At 49.7% G+C, this 27,134-nt stretch overlaps 1 protein-coding gene across 1 annotated transcript in view; it reads left to right on the top strand.

Annotated features, from left to right (window-relative positions):
• The window catches only part of FAT2 (FAT atypical cadherin 2), a gene marked incomplete at both ends in the record, with an annotated part of 43,624 nt that extends 18,385 nt beyond the window's left edge, over positions 1-25,239 (top strand). The window contains 15 exons of the mRNA XM_084215995.1: positions 50-4,102; positions 6,297-6,493; positions 7,128-7,281; positions 7,959-8,192; positions 9,010-9,399; positions 10,189-10,403; positions 11,016-11,153; positions 12,002-12,145; positions 12,394-12,591; positions 13,700-14,507; positions 15,232-15,377; positions 18,410-18,851; positions 21,276-21,429; positions 23,068-23,660; positions 24,713-25,239. Of these exons, the coding sequence (XP_084072121.1) occupies positions 50-4,102; positions 6,297-6,493; positions 7,128-7,281; positions 7,959-8,192; positions 9,010-9,399; positions 10,189-10,403; positions 11,016-11,153; positions 12,002-12,145; positions 12,394-12,591; positions 13,700-14,507; positions 15,232-15,377; positions 18,410-18,851; positions 21,276-21,429; positions 23,068-23,660; positions 24,713-25,239 (8,393 nt within the window). The remainder of the gene's footprint in view (positions 1-49; positions 4,103-6,296; positions 6,494-7,127; positions 7,282-7,958; positions 8,193-9,009; positions 9,400-10,188; positions 10,404-11,015; positions 11,154-12,001; positions 12,146-12,393; positions 12,592-13,699; positions 14,508-15,231; positions 15,378-18,409; positions 18,852-21,275; positions 21,430-23,067; positions 23,661-24,712) is intronic.
• Between the last annotated feature and the right edge of the window lie 1,895 nt (positions 25,240-27,134).

Genomic DNA, 27,134 nt, shown 5'->3' with positions numbered 1-27,134 from the left:
GACCAGTAAGGTGTCTGCATTCTTCACTCTGTAATTTCTCTCCTTGCAGGTAATGGGGAAGGCTTCTTTAGCATCAACCCATATTCTGGAATTATTACAGTTGCCCAGAAACTGGACCCATCCAGGCAGGAGCGATTTACTCTCATTGTAAAGGCAGAAGATCAGGGGTTTCCTCAGCTTAAAGATTCTGCCACAGTACATGTCCACATTAGACCCTCGGATCGAACCCCTCCAAAATTTCCAGAGGCTGAATACATCACAGAGATCAGTGAATCCACTGCCATTGGCTCTCCTCTGATCCAGGTTTCAGCCACAAGCTTGTCACCAGTCAGCTATGAAATAAAAGATGGAAACGGAGATGGAGTGTTCTCCATGAACTATCAGTCAGGCCTTATTTCCACTCAGAAGAACTTAGATTTTGAGCAGGTGTCTTTTTACCAGTTGAAAGTCCGTGGTACCAACATGGCTGGAGCATTTATGGATGCAGTGGTGTTCATCTATGTCATAGATGAGAATGACAATGTGCCTGTCTTCGTTAAGCCTTCCTTCATTGGCTGGATCATGGAGAATGCCCCATCACAAAGCATGGTTCTGGATGAAAGCAATGCTCCCCTCGTCACCTATGCAACAGATGCTGATCAAGACTCCAATGCTTTGCTGACCTATGAGATTTTGGAACCAGAGGCACTGAAATATTTCACCGTGGATCCCAGCACAGGGACACTGACCAGTCGTGCTGATATAGACTATGAGCTCACCCCAGCTTTCCACTTCAGTGTACATGTGCACGACAGTGGAAGTCCCAGCTTGTTTGCATCCAAGCCTGCCAAGGTCACAATCCATGTTAAAGATGTCAATGATTCACCTCCAGTCTTTCTCAAAGACACCTATGACATTTCTGTCTTGCTACCTGCCCACCCAGGGATGGAGCTTTTGTCAGTGCAGGCAGAAGATGCAGATTCGGAGGTGACCTACAGCATCGTGGAAGGGAACCTTGACAATGCTTTCCATATCCATCCACTAACAGGTCTCATCTCCATTCTTAACACAACTGGCCTAAGAAGCTACCAAGAGCTCACAGTCAGAGCTGGTGATGGCTTATATAAGAGCACTGCTCTGGTTAAGCTAAATTTAACTCGGGCACAAGGTACCAGCTTGAAATTTGAGCAAGATGTATATACAGCAACTGTGATGGAGAACTCTACAGATGAGAAGACTCTAACCATTCTTGGGGTCAAAGGGTATCAGCTAAATGAGCCCCTTTCCTACTCACTTTTGAATGAAAAGGAAAGGTTCAAAATAATCCAAGCCTCTGGAGTTCTACAGACCAAGGGTGTCAAATTTGACCGCGAAATGCAAGACATGCACGAGGTAGCTGTGGAAGTGAAGGACAACAGGAAGCCACCAAGAGTGTCCCAAGCCACAGTCAGAGTTTATGTAGAGGATGTCAATGACAACCCCCCACAGTTTGAGAATGTGCCATACTACGCCTCGGTGCAGGATGGCACAGAGCCAGGGGATGTCCTTTTTCAGGTGTCAGCAACAGACAAAGACATAGGGGATAATGGAGCTGTTACCTATTCGTTTGCAGAGGAATACAAATACTTTTGGATTGACCCTTACCTTGGAGACATCTCCCTTAAGAGGCCTCTTGATTATCAAGCATTAAATAAATACAGCCTCCGGGTCATTGCTAAGGATAAAGGAGAGCCTCCCCTGCACGCTGAAGAGGAGGTTGTGATCAGTGTGAGGAACAGATCCAACCCTCTGTTCCAGAGTTTGTACTACCGAGTGAAGGTGCCAGAAAACGTCCCCCCATACACATCTATCCTCCACATCCAGGCCCGCAGCCCCGAAGGCTTGCGCCTCATCTACAACATTGTGGAAGAAGATTCCCTGAAGCTCTTCAACACCGACTTCAAAACTGGTGTCCTCACTGTCACAGGGCAGCTGGACTATGAGCTAGAGACGAAACACACATTCACTGTTAGAGCCACAGACACAGCACTTGGATCCTTCTCAGAAGCCAGAGTACAGGTGGAGGTGGAGGACATTAATGACAACCCTCCCATATTTTCTCAGATCATTTACACAGCGTCTGTCTCGGAGAGTTTGCCACCACACACCCCTGTTGTCCAGCTCTTTGCCTCTGATAAGGATTCAGGCAGAAACAAAGTGGTCTCCTATCAGATCATGGATGATGGTTCAGATGCTGCCAAGTTCTTTAATATTGATGCCAGCACAGGGCAAATAACAACAGCTCAAGCACTTGATTATGAAACAAATCAGCAGTTCCTCTTGAAAGTCAGAGCTGCGGATCACGGGGTGCCTCCACTCAGTAGCGATGCCCTGGTAATCGTAGATGTGACAGACATCAATGACAATCCCCCTGAGTTCAGCCAGCTTCAGTATGAAGCCAAGGTCAGTGAAATGGCTACATGTGGGCACATTGTGATCAAAGTCCAGGCCCTGGACCCCGACAGTGGAGACACCACCCGGCTGGAGTACGTGATCCTCTCAGGTAATGACAACAGGCATTTTGCCATCAACAGCACTTCTGGGATAATAACCATGTTCAACCGCTGCAAAAAGGACTTGGAGCCGTCTTACAATCTCAGAGTTTCTGCTTCAGATGGAGTTTTCAAGAGCACTGTACCTGTGTATATCAACACCACAAATGCCAACAAATACAGCCCTTCTTTCCAGCAGAATGTGTACGAGGCAGAGCTGGCAGAAAATGCTGAGATAGGAACCAAAGTGATTGAGCTGCTGGCTATTGACCCTGATGGTGGCCCATATGGCACCATAGACTACACCATCATAAATAAACTCGCCCATGAGAAGTTCTCCATAGACAATAAAGGCTGTATTGCCACACTGCAAAAACTGGACAGGGAAAATTCCACAGAGAGAGTAATTGCCATTAAAGTTATGGCCAAGGATGGGGGTGGGAAGGTGGCCTTCTGCACTGTCAAAATAATCCTTACAGATGAGAACGACAACCCACCTCTGTTCAAAGCCTCTGAATACACGCTGTCCATCCAGTCCAATGTCAGCAAAGGCTCCCCTGTCATCCAGGTACTGGCTTATGATGCTGATGAAGGTGCAAATGCAGATGTCATTTACTCTGTTGACTCTGTGGAAGATGTGGCAGAAGACCTTGTGGAGATCAATGCTGCCACTGGGGTTGTTAAGGTCAAGGAGAGTCTTATTGGTTTAGAAAACAGAGCCTTTAACTTCAAGGTGAAGGCTGAAGATGGCAGACCCCCTCACTGGAACTCCCTTGTTCCGGTGAATCTCCAGATTGTCCCCAGGGAGGTGACATTGCCAAGGTTTTCTGAGCCCCTTTATACGTTCTCTGCATCTGAGGATCTTCCAGAGGGGTCAGAAATAGGGTCGGTCAAAGCTTTTGCAGAGGATCCCATTATATACAGCCTGGTGAAGGGAACCACTACGGAAAGTAACAAGGACGAGGTGTTCACACTGGATGAACACACAGGGGCTTTGAGAATCAAAAAACCTATGGATCATGAGACCACCAAATGGTACCAGGTTGATGTCATGGCTCACTGCTCACATCTGGATACTGAGCTGGTCTCTCTGGTCTCTGTGAATATCCAAGTGCAGGACGTGAATGACAACAGACCTGTTTTTGAGGCAGATCCCTACAGAGCATTTGTCATGGAGAACATGCCCTCAGGAACCACAGTCATTCAAGTGACAGCTAATGACCAGGACATGGGAAGTGATGGGCAGGTGACCTACAGTCTGGAAGCAGAGTCTGGCAACCTCCGCGGGCTGTTCACCATCGACGGTGAGAGCGGGTGGATCACCACCCTGAAAGAGCTGGACTGCGAGGAGCAGGAGATCTATCGCTTTTATGTGGTGGCCACTGACCACGGCAGGAAGGTGCAGCTCTCTTCCCAAACCCTGGTGGAGGTCACTGTGTCTGATGAAAACGACAACGCCCCGCAGTTCACCTCAGATTTCTACAGGGGGTCGGTGATTGAGAACGCGGAGCCGGGGCAGGTCGTTGTCACCCTGAGCACCATCGACGCCGACATCTCCGAGCAGAACCGGCGCGTCACGTGCTACATCACCGGTGAGTAGTTCCTGACTTGGAATGTCCAGTGGGCATGGAGAGAATGTCATCTCAAAGGGAGGATTTGATACCTTGTCTTACTGGTTATTAGTACAGAAATAGTGTGACACTGACAGTCCTGTCAGAAGCAGGAGATGAAGGCTGAACTCTGTCGTGAGCTGGACTCAAATGACTCTGGGGAATACAAAACCCTTCAGTAACTGCAGTGGGTTAATCATTAAAATATGAATGATCATTAAAACAACTATCTCACCACTGAATAGTCCTATTTCTCTGGGAATAAAAAAATAAATAAGATACATATAAGTAGTTACACTGTACTGTAGAAATATTTATTTACATTATCTTAAGAGAGGAATATTTAAGACAGTGTAATTGTAATACCTATTGGAAGGACAGGAGAGGCAGTACAGCAGGAAGGAAGATTTTTCTCACACAGATACTGTGATCTGTATTTAAGTTCTTTGACCCAGCTTTTTCTCCTTCAGCACTGCAGTCAGTTTACACATCACACATGTAACTGTAGCCTGTTTGTGTTTTTTAATAACTGTATATAACTTTTTGGTATAAAGTGTGTTTCCTAAAAAACCACTTGGAGGCTGGCATAATAACAAGGCTGCAGATAGTCACCCTGCCTCGGGGAATATTTAAGACTATCACGTCAATCTTAGTAAAGGTTTTGGCTAACAAGAAATACTAAAAATTACTCTTGCATCCCTAAAACATCACATGTGCCAACTAAAATTAACCACTGCTGTAAAATAACAAAAAAGTTACACTGGAATGTTTGTTCTGCATTTGCACAAGTAGAAGCTTGTTTTTATGGTATTTTTTGACCCTAAAGGGTCTTTCTAAGACCTCGGGCAGATCCTTCAAATTAAAATGTTTGTTGAGGCTCAAACGAGGACCCTTCAGGGTCAAAACATTAGGCCAGATCATGCTGCAGCCTGTTATCTATTATTGTAACCATCTGAAACAGGGGAGGAATGCTGGTGCTTTCATTTGGTTTATGGCATGCCTAGGTATTTGGAAGCTTTAGGGATGAAAGATTTAATCCATTATGTATTCACATTTCTGCCATCTTAAACGTAGTAGTAACTCCAAGTACTTTAAAACTGAGAGGATGCACGCTTATGTTAGGGGTGAACACCTTGTGCTCTCTGCATATACAAGCACAGATCAAACTTTACAAATAAACATAGAAATGGAGCAAAAGAGAGGATCAGGTAAACACAGAGCCCAGCTTCCCCCTGTCCACATTGATTTCAAACACACAGGAACTAAATCTGGGCATGGGCTGGTGTTTCCCAGCATCAGAAGAAGAGCTAGTACAGGTGTCATTGTGCCTCCACAACCTCGTCACTGCAGCACAAATGAAAGCAGAAAGGGAGTGAATTTAATTTATCCCACTGTTTCACAGCCAGCTCTCTTCACTGACCCCCACTGCCTGTTGTGCTTCCTCCTGGTTCAGCAGAGAGCACCAGCTCCTTCCCAGGAGAGAGGGATTCTCCTGTGGCAGCATCCAGCTCATTTAAAATCCAACATGTGTAACAACAGTAGGAGCAGCATGGATCTGGTGGACCAGAGAGCCTGCCTAGTCTGGATTTACCTGTCTCTCATAATTTGTCTCTTATAGAAACAAAAAGTAGTCCCAGAAAACAAAGCTATATGTTAAATACCTCTACAGGTTAGAGGAAGTACCACTGTACATGGTACCATAACAGTAAGATCCAAGCCATGTCTGCAGGGTGCTTACAACTCTCAGATCCCTTTAGGAACATGCACAAAAAAGACTGACAGGCTCTGGGAAGGTGAGACAATGTGGTTTTGAGGCAATGAATATGCACATTTGCAGAACATTACTGACTTCTCTGCAATCGCTTGTTTCCTTCTCCCACTGTAATGTGCAGACAGGGAATAACTAAAATGTGCAGGGTATTTCCCAGCTGTGCAGTGAGGTTGACCAAAAGCTCCTCGCCTGCTAGATGTGCCACCAGTGCCCTCTTTGCATCACCAGTGTGAGGCAGAGTCATGGAATCATTTAGGTTGGAAAAGACCTCTAGGAGCATCCAGGTCCTTCAGGTCTCCTAGGGAAGAAACCGTCAGTGGACACACCTGTGTTCTGTTTCCTTATCCCTTCTGATTTTCAGCCCTTAGTAAATGCCTTTTTTATTTGCTTCCTGCCCCCTTCTAGAAGGAGACGTACTGGGACAGTTCACAGTTAATCAAATTGAGGGGAAATGGACAATTTCTTCCAAGAAGCCTCTGGACAGAGAAGATACAGAGAAATATCTCCTCAAGGTTATGGCCTCTGATGGGAAATTTCAGGCTACCACCGAAGTGGAAATTTTTGTACTGGATATCAATGACAACAGCCCTGAGTGTGGCCAGGTAAGACATCTGTTCTGGGACATCAGGGGCAGGGGCATAAAGGGAGATCCTGGGAGGAAAAGAACACAATAGAAAAGAAGTAAGAACAGGCAGAGCATGTTAAAGGATTTGGCTTGTCATAATTCTTCTCACACGATCCTGTTGCTTTGATTATGCTTAACAATTTTAATTAAGCAGCATGTCAAGCAAGAATATTAAATCTAGCCTCCAAGCATGTTTGCCAGCAGCAAGTGAGAGCCTAAGCATTATGAAGAGTAATTTTTGGAGATAAACAATGCCAGGAAGCCTCCTGGGAAGGGGCATGTAAATTACTGAGTTTTATATCCTGCTAAGCTGGGAGATTCCCATCAGGAGGTTTGTTGCTGTAGAGAGCTGATCGCTGGTGTGGACGTCACTCATGGTGAGAACGAACAGAGGTGGTTACTTCCCAAAGGAGATTCAAAGGCTTGTGTGAAATGAGCTCACTTGTCCCAGTCCACACCCCAGCAGCCAGGAATGGGAGGCACATTGTGTTCCCCTATAAAACACAGAGTTTATCCTCTGTGAAGCTTCTGTGGGTCTGTTCTCCTTCCATATGGGGTGGAGGTATTTTGGAGAGAGTTCAGATGCCAATGATTTCTTCTTTCCTGGCCAGATACTCTACACTGGGAGAGTCTCTGAAGATGCTGGGCCAGGTCTTTTAATTTTGAAAATATCAGCGAGTGACCCCGACGTGGGCAGCAATGCCCAGATCACCTACAGCCTGCACGGCCCCGGCGCCGAGGAGTTCCGGCTGGGCCCACACACAGGTGAGAGCAGGGCTGCTTTCATCCTCTTCTTCACCCACCCCTGAGAAAAGCAAGCTCCCAGCATGGCTCAACACTTACCTCTTCTTAACCAGCACAAGGAGCTGTTTATTCCAGCTGTCCCAAGCTAGGAAGGAATGGCCACAGCATAGAGGAGAGGGAGTTCTACATCATCCTGTTTGCTCTGTCTGTTCTGTTGAAATGAAGAGCAGACACCATTGCTAGCAGCCAGGTCTCAAGGAGGAAAGAGCAGCAAGTATTTGGCTTGAGCCAAAGACACAAGATCTAAGTCCCAAAACATCTCTTATTGGGTCCTGGGCAGTGTGTTTACCCAGACTTGATGATCATTCTAGAGATCACTTGGGTTTGTTACACTGCAGAAAGCTCAGTGCAGTGGAGTTTAGAAGTGCAATTTATTTATGAACAGTTTTATCCCATGATGGCATCCCTTGGATGAAGTTCAGCTGAACTTGCAGGACTGCCCATGCAAAGCCTTGCCAGGGCCCTGGCTGGCAATGATCCGAGGATAGCCCTGAGCAATGTGGCGTGGACACATCACCACTATTAGCTCAATTATTGTCTCCCACGGTTCATCCAGGAAAACAGCTGAACCTTCTGAGGTCTCGTAGGCTGCAGCTGTGATTGCTGGAGACACGACCACCTCCTGTTCTTTCCCACAGGGGAGCTGACCACATCTGCACCCCTGGACCGTGAGCAGAAGCCCACGTACCAGCTCGTAGCCAAAGCCACTGACGGCGGGGGCCGTTCGTGCCAGGCTGATGTGACACTCATCATTGAGGACACCAATGACAACGCACCAAGGTTCTTCCCCAGCCACTGCACCGTGGCCGTCTTCGATAACACCACAACTAAGACGCCCATCGCTGTGGTTGCGGCCAGGGACCTTGATGAAGGTGAGTCAGAATGGGATTTATGTGCTGGTAGAGTTCATCTTTCATTCTGAATAGAAGCCTTTGATAGAACCGAGGGAAGTGCTACAGCAATGGGCTTAGATGATTGAATCTTGGCGAAGATGTGCCTGGATCTCATCACTGACAGGTTCTTGACTACTGGGCTGCCATCAGCATTTTTGTGACTCTGTTGGGAGCACAGTATTTGTAGGAACATGCAGACCTTCTTTGAGAATGTGCTCAGTGACTGTGGCTGTGATGCACAGCACAAACTGTGACACAGGGATCTAAACTGGAGAGAAACTTGTTCAAAGGTGGGGACTGAGAATGAGTGTAATAAAGGAAAAAAGAGTTTTAGATATGGGCAAGGTAGGTAATATGGATGGAGAGGTCCTTCTGAAGACACAGAGATTCTCAGAAGTATAGGTAAGGCTCCTCTCCTAAGAAAGGAACTTCCAATAAACCTTTCCAGCAGAGGCTGGATTTAGAAAAGAAAGATCATATTTATCTTCTTTGGAAGCAGATATGAAGAGAAATTACATTTGAAAACAAGGTAATTAAAAATGAGAAACAGTAGTAAATGCAGACAGCTGACACTGGTGGATAATGGTGAGGGCTGGCTAGATGACTGAACCTGCAGATGAGCAGGGGCGCACTCGATGTTGGTCTGATGTTCATACAGCCTCTGTTTTCCCTGGGCATTGAAGGTCATTCTGTTCATATCGTCCTAATGCATTATAAATAAATAAACCCAGCAGCATCCCTACCCGTGAATTACTGCAGCCTGAATTACTGACCTGAAAGTCTGTTTCACTTCCAGGTCTCAACGCTGAGGTGGTCTATTCCCTGTCTGACTCTGCCAATGGACACTTTTCAATTGAGGAAACCACCGGGGTGATCCGGCTGGAAAAGCCCCTGAAGGATTCCCAGCACTCAGCCTTTGAGCTGACAGTCTGTGCCACCGACCGGGGCAGCCCGCAGCCCCTCTCCTCCCTCGGCACTGTCACTGTCTCTGTTGTGGATCTCAATGAGTACCTGCCTGTTTTCCTGGCCCCTGAATATGTGGCCATGGTGAAAGAAGATGTGGCTGTTGGTACCGAGGTCCTCAACTTGTCAGTCCTGACGAGGGACAATGCAGAAAACACAGAGATCAAGTATGAAATTGTGAACGGCAATGACCACGGGAAATTTCAGCTGAACTCCAACACAGGTAAAATGATCTTGTGCCCGAGCAGGTCCAGGATGATCCAACATCAAAGGATGTCTTTGTGTGCATCTTCTTTGGTTCTTCCCCATTTGGCTCCCACTTCTGCTTAGCTCTGTCTTTACCCAGCACAAGGGTAGGGAATACAGTCTTCTTTTCTACTTAAAATTTTGCCATCCAAGTCATTTTAGGAGTGATCCAAATCTTACTGAAATTAATGGAAAGATTCCTCCTGTGTGTCTGAGACCTGAGACAGGGCCATGTGAATGAGGGATACGTGGAGAACAGGATGAGGAAATTTTCCTACTTCAAACTTCAAGAGAAAGTGTTTTCAATTAAAAAGTCTTTCCATCAAGATCCCATGAGGAACCTGCTGCCCAGGGTAACAGGCAGCTTTATTGAGTAACAGTCAATGAACATGGATAATAGCACCCTAACCATGGGCAGGTGTTGAGCCATGATTACCAGCCAAATAAAGCCCTATTCTGTTTGCACAGAGATGTGATAAGAGCTGTTTTCAGAAGGCCAGTGCTAACTCCCTGAAACGAGCCCTTGGCTGTGTCAGCAATGGCCTTCTGCCCTTGGCTGTAACATCCTCATGAATGGCTCCTCAGCCTCTCTGGTCACAAGGCTCTTGCTAATTCTTCCACATCAGGGGGGTCGAAGTTAGGTCAACTACACTGTTTCAGCTGGCAGTTTGGCAGTTGCCTTGGCATATCTGCAGTATTCCAAGAAATCTCGTGTGCCATTCATTTGAAATATTTTCTGTCCTTTCCTCCCCATCTCCCAACGTAGGTGCCTTATACATCAATGGGAGCCTGGACTTTGAAGCGAGTCATGAGTATTACCTGTCCATTGAGGGCACGAGGAAGGGCTCAGCCTCTCTCAGCGATGTGACCATGGTGGTGATCAACATAACTGACATTAATGACCATGCACCGGAGTTCATCCAAGATCCCTACTTCGCTGACATCCGGGAGGATGCTGCCATTGGAGAGATCATCCTCACGGTATGACTGAACCACGCCAGCTGTCTTCACCTCTTCCTTATTTGTGCTATGCAATATTCACTCCTCTCATGCACTTTTATTTGCCTCGGACACAGTGACCTCAGTGGGCTTGTGACGTTCAGCGTCTAAGATTAAAGCCTGACTTTTAAAAAAGGATGATTGGCAGAATTCCTGAAACTCCACAGACATGGAGAACACTTTGCCTTATAAGACACCTTTAAGTGAAGATTAAGGGTGGGCTTAGGAGCTTGGGAACATCCCAAGAAAACAAAAATGCCTGAAAAAGGACAATGCCCTTGTGACCTGGGGAAGGCAGAGGCTCCCCTGGGCAGAATAGCAGAGTCTAGGGTGATGTGGAGTTCCCTGTCTGGCCTGTTACCATCACAGGGGTGGTAAAGTCAGGAAAGGGACTAGGAGAAAGCTGAGGAAACTGTGTTGTCTTGAAAAAAATCTGTTGGTTGACACTTACTTGAACCACCTGCCTTTCCCCCTCCTCATTTAAGGCAAGCTCAAACCAATACCCTTAAATGACAAAGTGGTCCCATTTCTTCATGGCATGTCCTTTTTGGCCCAAGGGTCCTAGCAGAGTTTTGTTTTTTTTTCTCCAAACAGGTGTCAGCTGATGACTTGGATGGGTCCATGAACAATCAGATCACATATTCCATCGTGGAAGGGAACCCACTGGGACACTTTGCCATTCAGCCCAAAAATGGGCAGATCAGCATTGCCAAGCATCTGGACAGGGAGGAGGTGAGTTCAGGAAAATGAGAATGGCAAGGCTGAAACAGATGTGTCCCAAAACACTTGAGGGAGAACAGCTTACTCAGCTACCTCCTCTTTTCTGAATTATTTACTCATAGTATTGTAGGTAGAAGACAAGGCATTAATTTGTTTTCTAGACTCAGATATTGCAGTAGGAAGGCTGGTCTTTAGGAAAGGCAGTATAGAATCATGGAATGGTTTGGTTTGGATTGGAAGGGACTTTGAGGATCATCTATTTCCAACCATTTCCATGGGCAGGGACACCTTCCACAGCTCTGAGTTTTGGTCTCAATATTGGGAATATTGGTTGTGGAAACCAGCATGGTTGGGTTCTGCTTCTCTGCATTAGAGCATTAGAGAAAACCGGTGTGGGGAGGAGAAAGATCACCTGGACAATCTCTCATTCATAAAACAGCAGCAGCTTGTCTCAGCCTGCCAGAGTTTAGAAGCCTTTGGACAACACTCTGAGGCACATGGTGGAATTCTTGGGATGTCCTGCATGGGACAGGAGCTGAACCTCATTGGTCCCTTACAGCTAAGCTTATTTGGTGATTCTATTATTCTTAAACCACTATTGACAAGTGTTTTCCCAGCTTAATTTCATCCATCTTTGCCAAGTTGTTTCTCTTTTCTGCAACTGTTGTGAGGCTGATTTAGTTTAGCAATGAGCTTTGAGTGAGATTTATGGAAGGAGAGCCTTAGCCAAAGGCAAAGCTGTGGAGGCCATGGTTCATGACCTCGGGCAATTCATCAAGCTGCAGCAGAATAAAATTTCAATGTGGAAAAGCCACCATTCTGCCATTTCTCCAAGTAATCCTGCGCTACAAATCCTCCAGATCCCCAGTTACTCCCTGACAGTTCGAGCCACGGACAACGGCCACCCTGCTCAGTTCAGTGATGTCCCTGTGCATGTCCATGTGTCTGATGTCAATGACAACCCTCCTCGCTTCTTCCAGCTCAACTACAGTGTGGTGGTGCAGGTAAGCCAGGAGACAGTTTGTTCTCCCAGTCCCTCTCATTGCACTAATGAACTCATTCTGAGGCTGCTGTTGGAGTAAAGTGGAGAGACAGTGATGAATCACATGGCTGCTTTGTGCTCTGTGTGTTCTAGGGCAGGGGTGGGATTTGTTTTCCTGTTCCTGATCCAGCAGCTCCTGGGGCACTATAGGTTTCCCTGGGCCATTTCTCTTTGCTTATCTTCCTCCAATAGCATCTTTCCCCATTTCAGGAGAATGCTCCCGTGGGGACAAGTGTCCTGGAGCTGATTATGAGCGACAGAGACTCTCCAGAAAATGGACCACCCTACTCGTTCCAGATCACCCAGGGCAATGATGGGAAAGCCTTTGAAGTCACCCAAAATGGTCTGCTGGTGACATCGTCTGTCCTGAACAGGAGAGTGAAAGAACAGTACCTACTGCAAGTCCAGGTAGAGCCTGTGTTACTGTCCTGGTGTCTGAATTCCCCAGCCTGCTTAAGTAGCAATAAAATGCGATTAGCATGGCCCAGCTGAATGAAAACATCTCTGGCTTTGAAGAAATCCAATCCAGGCACAAATTTTGCAGCTTGGAGCCAGCTGCAGAGCTCATTTCTCCACACAGTCTGCCCACAAGAAGCAGGGGGCCAGCTTCTGTGTTGATAAAATCAGATAATATGATCATGAACAATACTCTGTCAGCAGTTTCCTTAGACAGATGCTTTCCCCATAATCATTCTAGTGAATTCCAGTTTAAAGTGAGACCTGGATCTGGTCCTACAAGCTTTCTCTAATTATCCTTGTCATTTAAGAAGTGGTTTCAGTTCCTCTTCAAAAAGGATTTCTATTGTTGCAGAATGAATTCATTATTTTTCAACGTTATCAGTAGGGATAGTCCATTACAAACAAAAGGATAATAACATGTAAAGTACATACTTCTTCAGTAATGGCAATTGTTGCAAAAGCTGGGTACTATTATATTACAAACCTCAACCTCTAACTGCTTAGCATTAGGGAGAAATTTATCCCATAATCTGATTATTGGCATTTTTCTGTTTGGGGTTCCTTGACTCAATGCTAGACAGACATTGTCAGAGGTGGGACAGGGGCTTAAGCAGCCTGGAAGGTGAGCGAATGTGTTGATGTGTGTAACTGCTTTACATCTCAGTACGCCTGGAACCACAAAGACTGGCAACATCACAAAAAATTATTAACCCTCAGGAATTCAGAGCCACTCAGAGGTGCCTCAGCTCTGCTGAATGCACAGGGATGTGAGTGTGACCCCACCACTAGCAGAGGGCCTCAGTTAGTCTCCAAGGCCTCATCAGTCTCCTCCATCCTTCCCTAAGGAAGGGACGCTGCCCTTTCCTACGGCTTTCTCCAGGCACAGCTCCAACACTGCTGCCAAGTTTTCCCATCCTTCTTTATTCCCAGCCTGCTGCCTGAGAGCTTCACTCACTGCTCCCTGAAAGGTGCATTCCTGTGCAGGACCTCACCAGTCAGGTGAGGTGACAGTAAGCCAGCGTGTGGCTGTAACAGATCCTTCTCCTTTCCTTGCCAGGTCTCTGACAGCGGCATCCCTCCCCTCTCCTCATCTGCATTTATAAATATCCAAGTGACTGAGCAGAGCCAATACGCCCCCTCAGCCCTTCCCCTGGAAATATTCATCACCACCAACGAGGAGGCCTTCCGAGGCGGCGTTCTGGGCAAGATCCACGCCACGGACCGGGACCCCCACGACACGCTGGTGTACACTCTGGTGGCACAGGTGCCCAAGGAGGGGCTCTTCTCTGTCGGGGCTGCAGATGGGAAGATCATTGCTGGGAACAAGCTGCCCCACGGCCACTACCTCCTGAACGTGACAGTGAGTGACGGAACGTTCACAGCCGCCACCAGCGTCAGCGTCCACGTGTGGTGCTTCACGCAGGAGGCCTTGGACAAGGCCGTGGTGCTGCACTTCCGACACCTCTCCCCCGAGGAGTTTGTGGGGGACCACTGGCGCAACCTGCAGAGATTTCTGGGGAACATCCTTGTCACCCGGCGCCAGAACATCCACATGGCCAGCCTGCAGCCTGCAGCCGCCTCTGATGGAGTGGATCTGCTGCTGGCTGTGGGAGAGCCGCACGGCTCCTTGTACGAGCCGCGGGTGCTGGCCAGCAAGCTCACGGGGTCAGCTGGGGAGATGGACCAGCTCGTGGGGCTCCGGATGAAGAAGGCAATCCACGTGCCCTGTCACGGGTCAGACTGTGCCCACCGTGTCTGCAGGGAGACCATCCAGCTGGACCCAGGCATGATGTCCACGTACAGCACTGCCCGGCTCAGCGTCCTCACCCCACGGCACAGCTTGGAGCAGATCTGCTCGTGCAATGGTGAGCAATCCCTCCTGGCAGTGTCTGTGTTCTCCTTCAGTACACTATAGAGCACCTGGGTTTTCCATGGAATTAGGCTGCCCAGTGACCAACAGTTCTGACCACAACTTCAAAGACTTTAGAGTCTGAAAGTTTCGTATAGTCTATTTTTTAAAATTGATCTCCCGTAGCATTTAATAATGGCAACATCTGTCCCTCTGATTGGGAAAAGTCACTCATACTTAGCAGGAAATGAAGGTCAGTGATCAGGATTTTTTACCTGTGATCCTGGGCCTGGCAAAGCACAGAGTAACTGATAAATCTGAGGAAAGCCAAATAAAATATATTTTTTATACTGGCTCTAGCCTACTTCAAGAAATAATTGGAGGGAGAAGGGATCTGTGACACTGGGGCAGAAGTGTATGGGGATACCAGAGAATAATACAAAAACGTACTAATTATGGCAAAATTCAAGGGTGTTGTAGACCACACTGAGGACACCTTGAAGGACAGAAATAGCCAGGCTGATATTTCAGGGTTGCTTAACAGTTGACTGCATAGAAGAAATACTGGGAGATCCTGGTGGGGGTGTGGGAGATGCAGTGCAGGGATCTGCACAGGGACCTGTGGATAGGACTGCTCCTAGACAGTTGTGACATCAGGCTAACAAAAGAGGCAAGGCTTGATACAGTCCATAGCCTCAAAGTACCACAAAGACGAGACCTTTCTTTCATTCTCCTTTCAGGAACAGCTGTGAGGTTTGGGGGCCACAGCTACATTTGGTACCAGCACTCCCAGGCAGGCTCCTGGCACATGCACTTTCGCCTCAAGACCCACCAGCATCACGCAGTCGTGTTCCACGCCAACGGGACCGACCACGCCACTCTGGAGGTGGGTATGGCAGTGCAGGGGGACTTCTCTCCACAGCTCAGGGAAGGGAGTCACAGAAAGAATATGCAAAAATATGTACCCTTAGTAATTCGTGAAATACGAGACTTGGGAAAGCCAAATGAGAGCCAAGCACAGTTTGCCATTTGCTGCAGCCACAACAGGAAATCGTCCTCTATACATGTAATGCATGTGTTGGTCTCTGATGTGACTTCTGGTGAAGTCATCAGACACCCATAGCAGGTCTACATCACCTTCTTTCTTGGTTCTTCATTCCTCTCTTGCATCTCACCTCTCAGGACAAAGAATTTATCAGGTGTTGTCCACAAACCAGTTTGTTTCTACTTTAGCAGAGGGCAAACTTTCTCCCCTACCTCAAATTAAAGGTTCTTTACAATAACGGACAGAAAAGAAAGAACAGGAATCCAAAATTGTATTTTTCACACACACACCCCTCTTTTCAACCACTTTCTTCAGTTGGTTTCACTATTTTAGACACCTGCAGAGACAGGAATATTTCATTCTGATTACTCTCCTCCACTCAACTGAACACCGAACTTACCAAAGCATTCAAAGATCATCTCCCTCTTCCACTTTGGCAACAGAAGGAAAGCAGCAGATGACTAAAGAAAAGCTGTTTTATATATTCCTCATCAACTGAATTCAGACTAAGATCACAGGACATGCTTACCAGCTTACAGAGATTTGTCCTCGAGACTGATCACATTGAGACCTACACACTATAACCTACCTGGAAGTGTTCATCCTGTTCTTGGATTTCCCCATCCCTTCTCGTGGTTTCACAACCCCATCTTCCTGTTCCATCTTTCCACAGTTACAAAAGACCCACTTAGACAGGGAGCTGCACAGCAGCCAACCCCCACACACGCCTTTTGCACATATTTCAAGCTCCTGCTGCCACAGCCATCACTCCTGAAGAGCAGGAGCAAAGAAATATCAGCCATGTGTCCTGTACCCATCTCTGAGAGTGACTTTAGGCTGAACTGTAAAGGGCCAGTGTGAAAAACTTCTCATGAAGGGTCTCATGCTTTCTGCCTCACCAAAGAGCTCATCAGAAGGAATCCTGCACTTTAGGTGGTGCTCAGGAAATACAAGATGGCAAGAAACTCCACTGATCCAGCCAGCACAGGGAGTCAAGGGAGAAAAGGCTGATTATTGGTGGAGTTCAGTGAGCCCATGATGTCCTGTACCCAAGCTTGCCTCCACAATCTTTTCAATAGGAAACATTGATAACGCCTCCTCCGTAAAAGTGTCTGTGAATAATTTCTTTCCTGGCTCACTGTATTAGCAATATCTTAGGGATAAAGAGGTTTCTAAACCACCTGGCCTGATAGAAATGAAGGAATCCCTCAAGATTTTAAACTTTGTAGACTGAAGTACTCCAGATATGAGCCAAAGCCTTGAAAGGACAATAACTGATGGCTTGTAGATTTCATGAAGAAGCTGAACTCTCCAAGAGCATATCATCACTTTTCCAGTCTCTAAGCTCTCCTGGTGTTCAGAAATAGGTTACAGGAAGAGGATGGCAGACCAGGCAAGCTGGGGAAGGCTTGGCAGTGTGTCAGTTCTTGCTCCAGGGAATTGAGTTCTCAGCTGTCTCCCAGCCCCAGAAATTGATAAGCCAAATCTACAGACCCATCTGAAGTGAAATCATGTTCCTGCAGATGAAGTGAAGTGACAAAGTTCTCTGGTGTGCTTGCCAATTGTGCAAAGGGATTTACACACGTGTTGCCCTGAGGCCCTTCCATGCCATGTGCCAGCTGCTTCTTGTTTTTTCTTCCTTCAGCAGTTGATCTCTCCTCCCACTGGTATTTATTTATATCGTGGGCTTCTCTAAGAGTTAGCTGTTGTCCTGCTCTGCTCCAGCGTAGCCCCTTCATATTGTGTGTGGGTTTCTCTAGAGTCAGTGTAGCCCATAATCATTCCTGTTCTTCTAACCCCTTCCAAGAATGAAATCCTCCTCACTGTCTCCAATGTTCCCCAGGGACATCTCTCCTGCCTGGGATGAATTGCTTGACGTTACATAGCAGGCTCTGCAGGTTTCCCACCAGCACTTCGTTCCACCTCTTTTCTCCTTTTCCATAGGCTCTTGGCTTCTGTGGGAGAGAGGTTTTATCAACAAAGCACTGGGGAGATGAACATGAAAAAGGGGTTCAACCCCGACTTCACCCTGAAATAACACTGCTAACTTTTTCTTTCTCCGTCCTGATTTTTAAAGATTAATCTTGGGCCAGAAATAGGAATTTCTGATGTCCCAGTTTAATGCAGAGGACGTTGGTGTGGTTTGCTTTTAGCAGCCCAGTACCTTGTCTCTCTCCAGTTTGGTGGAGATCAAGGATTAGATTGCAGCACATATCAGTAACTTTGGCCTGGTTTTCCAGCATGGGTACAACAGTAATTCCTTTCTCTGCCTCCCAAGTCCTGCTTTTTCCTCCAGAGAAAGCTGCCAGTGCTTCTCCTCAATAAGACTCTTTTCACCACCCTCACCCCTGCCAAAGGGGCAACCGCTCCAGCACCTTCCCCACCACTAATGAGACAGTGAGAACAGGACAAAAGCCACATGGCCCAGAACAAGAGTCCATCTGTGGCTGGTGATGCTCTTATGGATAGTCTGAATGCCAGGGCTCTGATCAGGCTCAGGAAGGTGGGAGAAAGGGCAGGCAGCTGCAGAAGTAGCTGTATGATCCCATGGCTCTATTACATAGAAAGATGGGCTTCCCTCCTTGCATGGTGGTCACAGGCTGCCAGAAAGGACCATGGGTGAAATTGTGCCAGAGAGGTGAAGGTGTTCTGCAAAATAAAGGAGTTGCAGTCCCTTAATTGATCTAGGCATAGGTTAAAAAAGGTGAAAGAGGCTGCATTTGGTACTTCTTGGGATCAGAAAATTGGGAATAATCTCAGCTGTCAATGTGAAGGCCAGGAGAGAGGGGAACAAGCAGCAGGAGAAATGCTGAAACTCTTCATGAAACAGCAGCCCCATGTGTCACAGCTACCTGTGATTCTGTGTTTTACAGATGGTTAATGGAGTGCCTCACCTGGGCTACAGCTGCCAGGGGAGCTCCTCTGGGAACCTCTCCTCCTCACGGTTTGTGAGTGATGGCGAGTGGCACTCGGTGTTCCTGGAGGTGAAGAACACTTCCGTCCGCCTGCTCATCGACGGCCTGGGCAACGCCTCCCTCCAGCTGCCAGGGACCTGTGGTGCCTCCCAGGGCAGACGAGACCTGGTCTTTGGGGGCCTCCCAAAGTCCCTGCAGCCCCAGAGAGTCACACGGGGGTTCAGGGGCTGCCTGGACGTGGTTGCAATCAACGGCAGAGAAGTGGTTCTCCTTCCAGGGAAAGGGCAGTCGAAGGAAGTCTTGGAGCAGGTGGGGATAAGGCAGTGCTGCTCCCCCACCGGTGCCTGCAGCAGCAACCCGTGCCTCAACAATGGGATGTGCTCCGAAACTCACGGAGGAGGTACGTGCACATCCCACACAGAGCTGTGGAGAGCAGTGAGCAGTGACGGGGGGAAAAACAACTTTGTTCACCTCTGTGGAGGGGCTGTTCCAGAGGGGAAGCAGAGATCCTCTATCCCAGGGGACCTCAGGTGACTCAGTGCAGCAGCAGCTGCAGGGTGTGAGATCATCATGCTGGCTCTCACCAGTGGACCATGGGCCCAGAGGGCAGGAAGGTGTTTCTAAGGAGTGTGCATGACATAGGAGAGCAGAGTGTTGCCAAAAACTCAAATGCATACAGAGATTCCACCCACCCCCCTGCATCCTTTTTGCTTAAGGAGCTGTTAACAAGGCTGGTATCAGGCAAGATGGGATCATGTGGTGATGGTATCTGGGCAGAAACAAGCCAAGATCTTGGACTCTTCCCACTGCAGTGAGCGACTCCCCAGGGCTATGCAAAGGGATATGGGAAAACCGTAAGCTCAAATCCGAAAGTCCCAGACTAATGTGGGGTGCACACACCCAAAAGAGGTTTGATGCAGGCTCTGCCCCAGACAGTGTCCCTGCTGCCCCATTCCTGCCATCAGAGGGGCTCCTTGCAGTGAGCTGTATCACAGGGATAGGGGCTGTGAGCAGAGGAGCTGCTCCCACTGATGTCTACCCATGTCACTGCCCTACAACTGGTTGTAGCTGCCAGCACAGCAGGGCTGCACCCCATAACACCCTCTGAGATGGGTCCTGCCTGTGCCTCGGCCCCTCTGAGGGGCAGTGGGGTGCTTCCCACGCTGCTGCGTGGGGCAGAAGCTGCTCCTGCAGCTCTCCGGGGCCCTTGCCAGAGCACACCCTGCCCGGCGAGCAAGTGAGGACAGAGGAGGCACCACCTTCTCCTGCCCTGCCTGCTGCCTCTGGGAACAAGATTCCCAGCCCTGTCGACTCAGCATCTGCCTGGTTCAGGTGAACTTGTTTGACACCAGGTGTAAATGTACAGAACAGTTAGTCTGGCTGGCACTCACACCTCAGCCTTCAGACCCTCTGCACAGAAAACCTCTCTGCCTGGGCTGGAAGGGGCTCAAAGCCCACGAGGGGAAAACAGATCTCTGCTCTAACTCAAGGCATCCCCTGCTTTCATTCCAGAGAGAACACAGTAGGAGGGGGAGGTGAAAAATCACTCCCTCAGTAATAACCTAATGATCATCCAGCACCCTTCCCGTAGTTTCCTAACAGGATGAACAATTTCTCCTGCAAATGGCCCAGCTGACCAGGAAAGAGCCTGTGGGGCATGGCCCCAGGCAGGGCACTGCTGCAGGGAAGAGATTGCCCAAGTGATGTTTATTTGTTGGGTTATGCTGCTTCCCTGAGTGCCATGGGCTCAGTCCTGGAGACCCTGGGCAGGCAGCACAAGTTCATGCAGAGCTGTGCCCAGGGACCTCAGCGTGGGATTACAGCACAGGCAGGGACTCGCCTGTGGAGCAAGCCTGGGGAACCACGTGGCTGTGTGAGAACACAGCTGTGGGGAGAGGACCCAGGCCGGCCCAGCACCACCCCAGGACCACAAACACAAGTGAGCCCCACATCCAGGACTTGTGTTTGGGCACACACAGCCCTGTGGGCAATGTCCAGCACCTGCTGCACCAGTATCAGCACGTCCTTCTGGTACAGCCACTGACACACATGTGGGAACAAGCCCAGGCTGTTTGCCCTGTGCTCTAAAGCAGGGTTGTTCAGCTTGTGGATGAGTAGCAAAGACTTTCCAAGTGTGCTGCAAGGTGCAAACTCTGAATTCCCCTCACAGCAGCACCAGCCAGGTGACGAGCAGGAGCTCAGCATAGCCAGGGACATTCCCATGCTTAGGGCTATGCTAAACAGCAGCCAAAAGCACAAACAGCAGGAGCCCCCTCCGAGTCCCTGGCTGTGCTGGGTTTCTCTCTGTCTGTGAGCAGACATCTCCTGCAAACAGGAGAAACTCGACATGTTGAGACAGGCACTTCATACCACGAGAACTTGCAGGACCAAAGACTCCTGAGAACAACAAATTACAGGGGATTGCACTGAACAGAGTCAGAAACTGTGAATCAGCTAGCCAAGTTCCCCTTCCTTTATCCCAGATTTGTCCCCCAGCTTCTCCATGCCATAAAGCTATGCCCTGACTGCATCTCTGATCTGTGTCAGGAGAGGACGGGCTTGACTTGTTGCTCAAACAGCTCCCTGGTTTCACTGTGTTGTTCCAGAATGGCCACCCAGCCTCCAGCAACCACGCCAGGTCCTGTAATGAACCCACCAGGCGTCCAGGGATGGCCTGGGTGTCCCCCAGCACCTGCTGCAGCAGCAAATTCCTGTGCCTGGGTATCTGTGCGAGCCCCCTGTGGGGGCCATCAGCACCAGGCTCTGCTCCTCCCTGTTCGCGCTCATTTTCCCACACGGGTATGTTCACTCTCACCCTCTCCAGGTTACACCTGCATCTGCCCCGGGCTGTTCTCTGGTGAGCACTGTGAGCTTGGGGACAGTCCCTGCGAGTCCAAGCCCTGCTTGCATGGGGGAACCTGCACCCTCTCGGCCACTGGCTACTCCTGCCACTGCCCTGACTGGTACCTGGGCGAAAGGTAAGGCTTGGGGGGAATTTGGGCCAGGTGAAATCCCATGATGGGCTGAGAACGTGAGCGCTGCACCTTTCTGGAGCTCACCAGATCCACACACTCTGGGATTAATTGCAAACTGCAGGCACCTGAGCGTTGCAGCTGGGAGGTGTTGGAGGGCAGAGCTGAGCAGAGCAGAACACAAATAACTCTGCCATCGTGTGGCCACTGCCCCTCTGAGCAGGAGGGAAAACAGAAACATCTCCTCTGCTTACAGATGCTTTGGTGCCTGCAGGTGCTGTGGGGCAAAGACTTTCCTTGATGGGAAAGTCTCTCCACACACAGTGCTGCTTCCTGTGAGGGAACTCAGGAGCTTTCAGCAGTAATGGCAACACCTTGGCTGTGGTGGGGGCCCTGGCAGCAGGGTGCAGGCAGACACTGCCCTGGTGGCAGGAGGGTGCCCTGAGGCTGGGGGAGCCTGCCTGGCAGAGCTGTGAGGTGCCGCCTGCTTCAGTAGCCTGAACACCCACCCTGCAGGGTGCTAAAGGGGTTGTTTCTGTCTGGGACCAGCTCTACAGGGTTTATGCAAACGAAATCTCTGTCCCAGGTTGCAACTGTGATTCATCCAGTTCAAATCCCAGCTCAAGACAGTGGTCATTACCACCCCAGCCCAACAGCCCCTCCAAGACCCCCACCTTGCCTCCAGCCCAGCCTGGTCAGAGATTCCCAGTGCAGGCTCAAACAGCATCACACCCAGTTCATCCTTCTGCCTTGCCCATTTAGCCAGGACAGACACTGGTCCTGTGGGTCAAGGCAAAGGCAGAAATTACCTGTTCAGCTCTTGGAATAAAAGCCTGTAGCTGAGCATTAGGTGGCAGTGTAATACCTGACATCAGCCAGAGCCTGTGGGTGCATGTTGCACACACCAGCTCACACATCCTAAACTAGTGACTACGACAAGAGCAGTGCAAACCTCACAGAGTTTGTTCAGTAATGAGAATGAAAAAAGGGAAGGAAAGCCACTAAAGCATTGTATATTCCCCCAAACATGGGGGGGTCATTGCTGTTGGAAGGAAAGGTTCCCTGTACTGTTGGCAAACATTTAGGTTGTGTGGGGGGTGGAGCAGGACAGAGAATCAGAAATTCCATCTCAGTTCTGCAGATGCTCCATAAAATGTCAAAAAGCCCCTCCAGCAAGGATGTCCATTCACCACCTCACAGGGTAGTCTTTTCCCAAATGTTTGCTGCAACCTGCAGACATCCACAGACCATCCAGAGGCTCCACAGAGCTGGGGGGCATGGGAGGCTTCATAAGAGGTTAACACACCTCACATTGACCCTGGGCTCCCTAATTTAACAGGATGGGAGCATCTGTCTGTGCAGTGTTAGCCAAACACTCCTTTGAGGCAGAAAGCCCCCTATTTTAATTTGGGCATACAACTGAAAAATAGGACCACCCTGTAAAACACGGTCTCTTAAAAAGCATCATTTTATACTCAAGGATCCTCTGCCAGGATAAGCAGGTAGCCAGAATCCAGCGAGGGAGGGACAGCAGACCAGGACAGAGCATCCTTGGGTGGTGTAAGGCAGAGCCTGACCCGGATGAGGCAGTTCTGGTGCATCCCAGACTGACAGGGGGTCGTCTCCATCCCTTTCTCCCCGCAGGTGTGAGAAGCTGGCAGAGGAGTGCCAAGACAACCCGTGCCGCAACGCCGGGCGCTGCGTGAGCAGCCAGGGCTCCGTGTACTGCATCTGCCCGTCAGATTACCAGGGGGACTACTGCACCCAGCCCATCATCACCCCGGCCATCGTGCCCACGCAGTGGGCGCTGGGCCCCGAGGAGATCGCCGAGATCGCGGCCGGCGTGCTCGGGGCGGCCATCCTGGCCACGGTCTTCGTGCTCGTCCGCAAGCGCTGCCGCCACCGCGCCAAGGCGCACAAGCCGGTGGCCCGCGAGGATCCCGACCTGCTCTCCAAGAGCGAGTTCTCCAAGAGCGTGGGCGTGGGCACCCAGCCCGTGCCCCCCATCGAGCTCAACATCCTCAGCGACGCGGCGCACAACAACCTGGACCGGGCCACGCCCGAGCAGCGCAAAGCCGCCGGCACCCCCGAGTTCGTCACCTTCAACTCGGCCAACGCCCCCAAGCACCGGGGCACCATCGTGTGCAGCGTGGCCCCCAACCTGCCCCCTGCTGCACCCCCGTCCAACTCCGACAACGAGTCCTTCATCAAGTGCACCTGGGCCAGGGAGGAGATGGGTCAGTAGCCACAGCTTTTTCTTGCTCTTACATATCCCTCTTCCCCTGGGGAAGTGGATCTGAGGTTTGCAGACGTGGTGGAAAAATGCTGTTGGCTAAAGCAAAGCAAAGCAAAGGAGTGTTGTCATCTTATCTCAAAATTTCTATACTTTCTTGATTTCTCATGGGTAGCTCCTCACAGCACTGACTCCTTCTTCACAGCACAGCCAACAAACTCCAGCTTCCTTCTCAGCCAGCTAACCCCCTCTTTCATAGCCCTCATCCTCACTGGGCACAGCTGTGGCCTGTTAGGGCAGGCCTGTTCCTAATCTTTGGTAATCAGTACAGCTGCAACTCCTCAGGGGTGAAATTACCTTCTGCACTCTATTTTTTTACATTCTATACCCCCACAAAGTAGGGGAAAATGCTGCCCCAGCCCTGCTATAGGACCTTCATTGGCTCTTTCCTCCTGGTTCACCACTACATCCCAGTTTTCTGCTTTAACCTGCTTGGTTTTGTACACAATCAGCAGGGAAACCATTAATGTACAGCAGGCTGTGATCCTGGGTCAAAAAAGCCTGTAAAAGAGAAAAACTGGAAAAAAAAAATTAAGATCCTAAAAGTCAGTAGGAGTTTTAGTGAAGACATTTGCATCAGTGCTCTTGGGCAGAGGGATCACCTTGAATGGCTTTGGACAGCATGGTTACCCCATGCAGGAGTTCCTCACAAGAGTAATTGCAGGGAAAGGGAGAGATCCAGGGCATCCCTGCCCCAATCCCCTCATAACATGAGTTTCTTGCATCCAAACATAATGATGAAGTGTGTCTTTTGCGTGCTGGAGTAGTGGATATCTGTAGGCCGGTGGGGACACTGTCTCAGCACAGCCAGGGGTGATCTCAGGTCCCCACAATTCGCAAATTAGCAGCTACACCTCCCCTGTCCCTACATCTCCTCTCCTCCCCAGTCTGCCACAACTCCTAGAGGCTCAGAGCCTACAGAGGGCATTGGCAGGAGGGCAAGAGAGAGACACCAACCGCTAGAGCTGCAGCTAACACGGCTTTCTTTTGTTCCAGTCTACCCAGCAGAAACGACCTACTGGCCGCCCCGGTACCTGTCATCAGATGTCCAGGAGTATTCCCACTACGAGATCATCCAAGGCCCCCCTGCCTCCTCCTCTCACCCTCCTCTCCCGCCGCCGCCCCCTCCCCCGGCAGACACGGAGCCGGTCGCTCTCTACGGGGGCTTCCCCTTCCCGCTGGACCAGAGCAACAAGCGCGCCCCCATCCCACCCCGCTACAGCAACCAGAACCTGGAGGACTTCCTGCCGCTGGGCCCCGTGGACGTGGGAGCATCCCAGTGCCAGAACGAGTACACGGCCATCAGCTACTACCCAGCGCAGCTGGGCGAGGGGGTCCCGTTCCAGCCCGAGCCGGGCTACAAGAGGGTCAGCATGCGCCTGAGCGTGGCCCAGCCCTCCTACGCCGACTGCGAGCTGGGCCACCAGCCCAGCATCCGAGCACAGCCCCTGGCACCCCCCAACTACGAGGGCTCCGACATGGTGGAGAGTGACTACGGGAGCTGCGAGGAGGTGATGTTCTAGTGGGGCTTGCTCCTGGGATGAGGAGAGAAGCACATTTCCACGCAGAACAGAGGGCAGGGGGCTGGCACATGCTGCTGAAGGGAGGCTTGTGTGTGTCTCTCTCGGCTTGCAGCGTCCCCCCCTGCATGGCTGGGTTGTAATTTTGGCTGGATCTTTCCCCTCGCTGCCCTCCACGGTGCTCCTGCTGCAAATGGAGGGGAAATGCTCCAGCCACTGCTGGGACATGGAGGATGCTCCTGGGATGCCAGTGACTAACTTGCCTCCTCACCGAGGGGACTGCCTCCAACAGCGTGCTACCTCCTCCCACCCCAGGCTTCCTGGCCACAGGGAGGATGAGGAGGAGGAGGGCAAGCACTGCAGGTATGGCAGCAGTCATGGTGGAAAAAGGTGTGAAAGGATTAGCAATGCACAGCCTGGCGGTGCCCCTTGTGGGGTACAGAGGCTCCCTGCTCCCAGCTCTGGCTCCAAGGGCTTGCATCAAGCCAACAGTTTGTTCGTGGAATGGATCAGCTGGTGCAAACCCTCTTCATGTCTGCTCCCTGATACTGGGAGAGAGAAGAGGGAATGCAGCTGGTCCCACCAGCACATCCCTGACTGGCTAACAGAAGTCCAAGGGAAAAAAAAAATGTGTAGAAAAACCAAGCAACAAGGTTTGTTACAGCAGGAAACACCCACAGACTCAAACCAGGCTGCCCAGTTGGGCTGTTGCGCACACAAGTGAGGGGGACCCTGCCCCGAGGATTGTGTGCACAGCCTTGTCCCCGTGGCTGTCACAGTCCCACACTGATGCAGCTGCACACCCTGTGCTGTATCCCAGAAAGACTGGCCAGCACCACCTGGAATCTCTGACCAGAGAGGGGCACTGAGACTACTGAGCATGGGTTTGCCTGTTTGTCCTTGTGCTTGGACATGTATCGTTTCTTCGTGAGAGGTTTTCTTTGGTTGGTTGTTTGATGTAACTTTTTTTTTTTGTTGAATTTTTGGAAAGTATTAAAAGAGTTTGGATTTTTTTTACTATTATGATTTTATTCAGTATCTCAGGGATTCTCTTGTAAATAAATGTGACATCCTTGCCTAGCTTCAGCCAAGGGAATAACAGCTTAGTTTGGGCACCAAAAGCTTTCAGAGAAGTACCAAGACAGCAAGTTCAACACTTTTTTGAGGATCCTGTCAGCGCCAGAGGGATGAGGCAGACAGACCCACAGTGCTCTGTCTTGCTTTGGGAAACCATGAGCCTCCTGTATCTCTTTGCTCAGGAGTAAAGGGGTTGAAAGGACCCGAACTGAAGCCTTTGATTTGCATCCCAAACAAACACCACCTGTTTTACCTCTCAAGCTCTCATGCACTTCCATAAAACATTTTTCACCAGCTCTGTTCAGCAGAAAGCAGTCCCAGCCTAGATTAGACCTATTTTATCTATTTGGTTTTATTCTGTTTGGTAAATCGCTCTGATCCTAAAATAATGCATTTCTGTACTTTGAGAACATTTAATTTTGAGGTGTCTCAGCAACAGGCACCTCTTTTGCCCATAGGGAAAACACAAATTGATCTTTCCAGCAGCAGAAGCAGCACATACAACAGTGATATTTTCCTTTAAATTTTTTAACTCCCCAGGATTGCTTTGGCCAGTGGTCACAACACAGGGAAGGGCAAAGGCAGGTTGAGATGAAGCTCCTCTAAGTAATACCTGGGAGGGAGCAGCCTCAGTAAAGCCATTTCATGGGATGGGGACAGCCCTGCAATGCTCAACCCTAAGAAAGGATGGCTGTGGATCCCACCATGGTGACTCTCCAGAGTCAGAAATACCCTGAAGCACCAGGAGTGCCTGTGCTCAGCAGTCCCTCCTGCCCTGTCATTCAGGTGACCTCAGATCCACAGTCCCCATCAGCCTGCAA

This window comes from Fringilla coelebs (assembly GCF_963513975.1).
Source record: "Fringilla coelebs genome assembly, chromosome: 15".
NCBI classification, from domain to species: Eukaryota; Metazoa; Chordata; class Aves; order Passeriformes; family Fringillidae; genus Fringilla; species Fringilla coelebs.
Note: the sequence above shows the minus strand (reverse complement) of the source record. Positions and strands in the feature narration are given on the sequence as shown.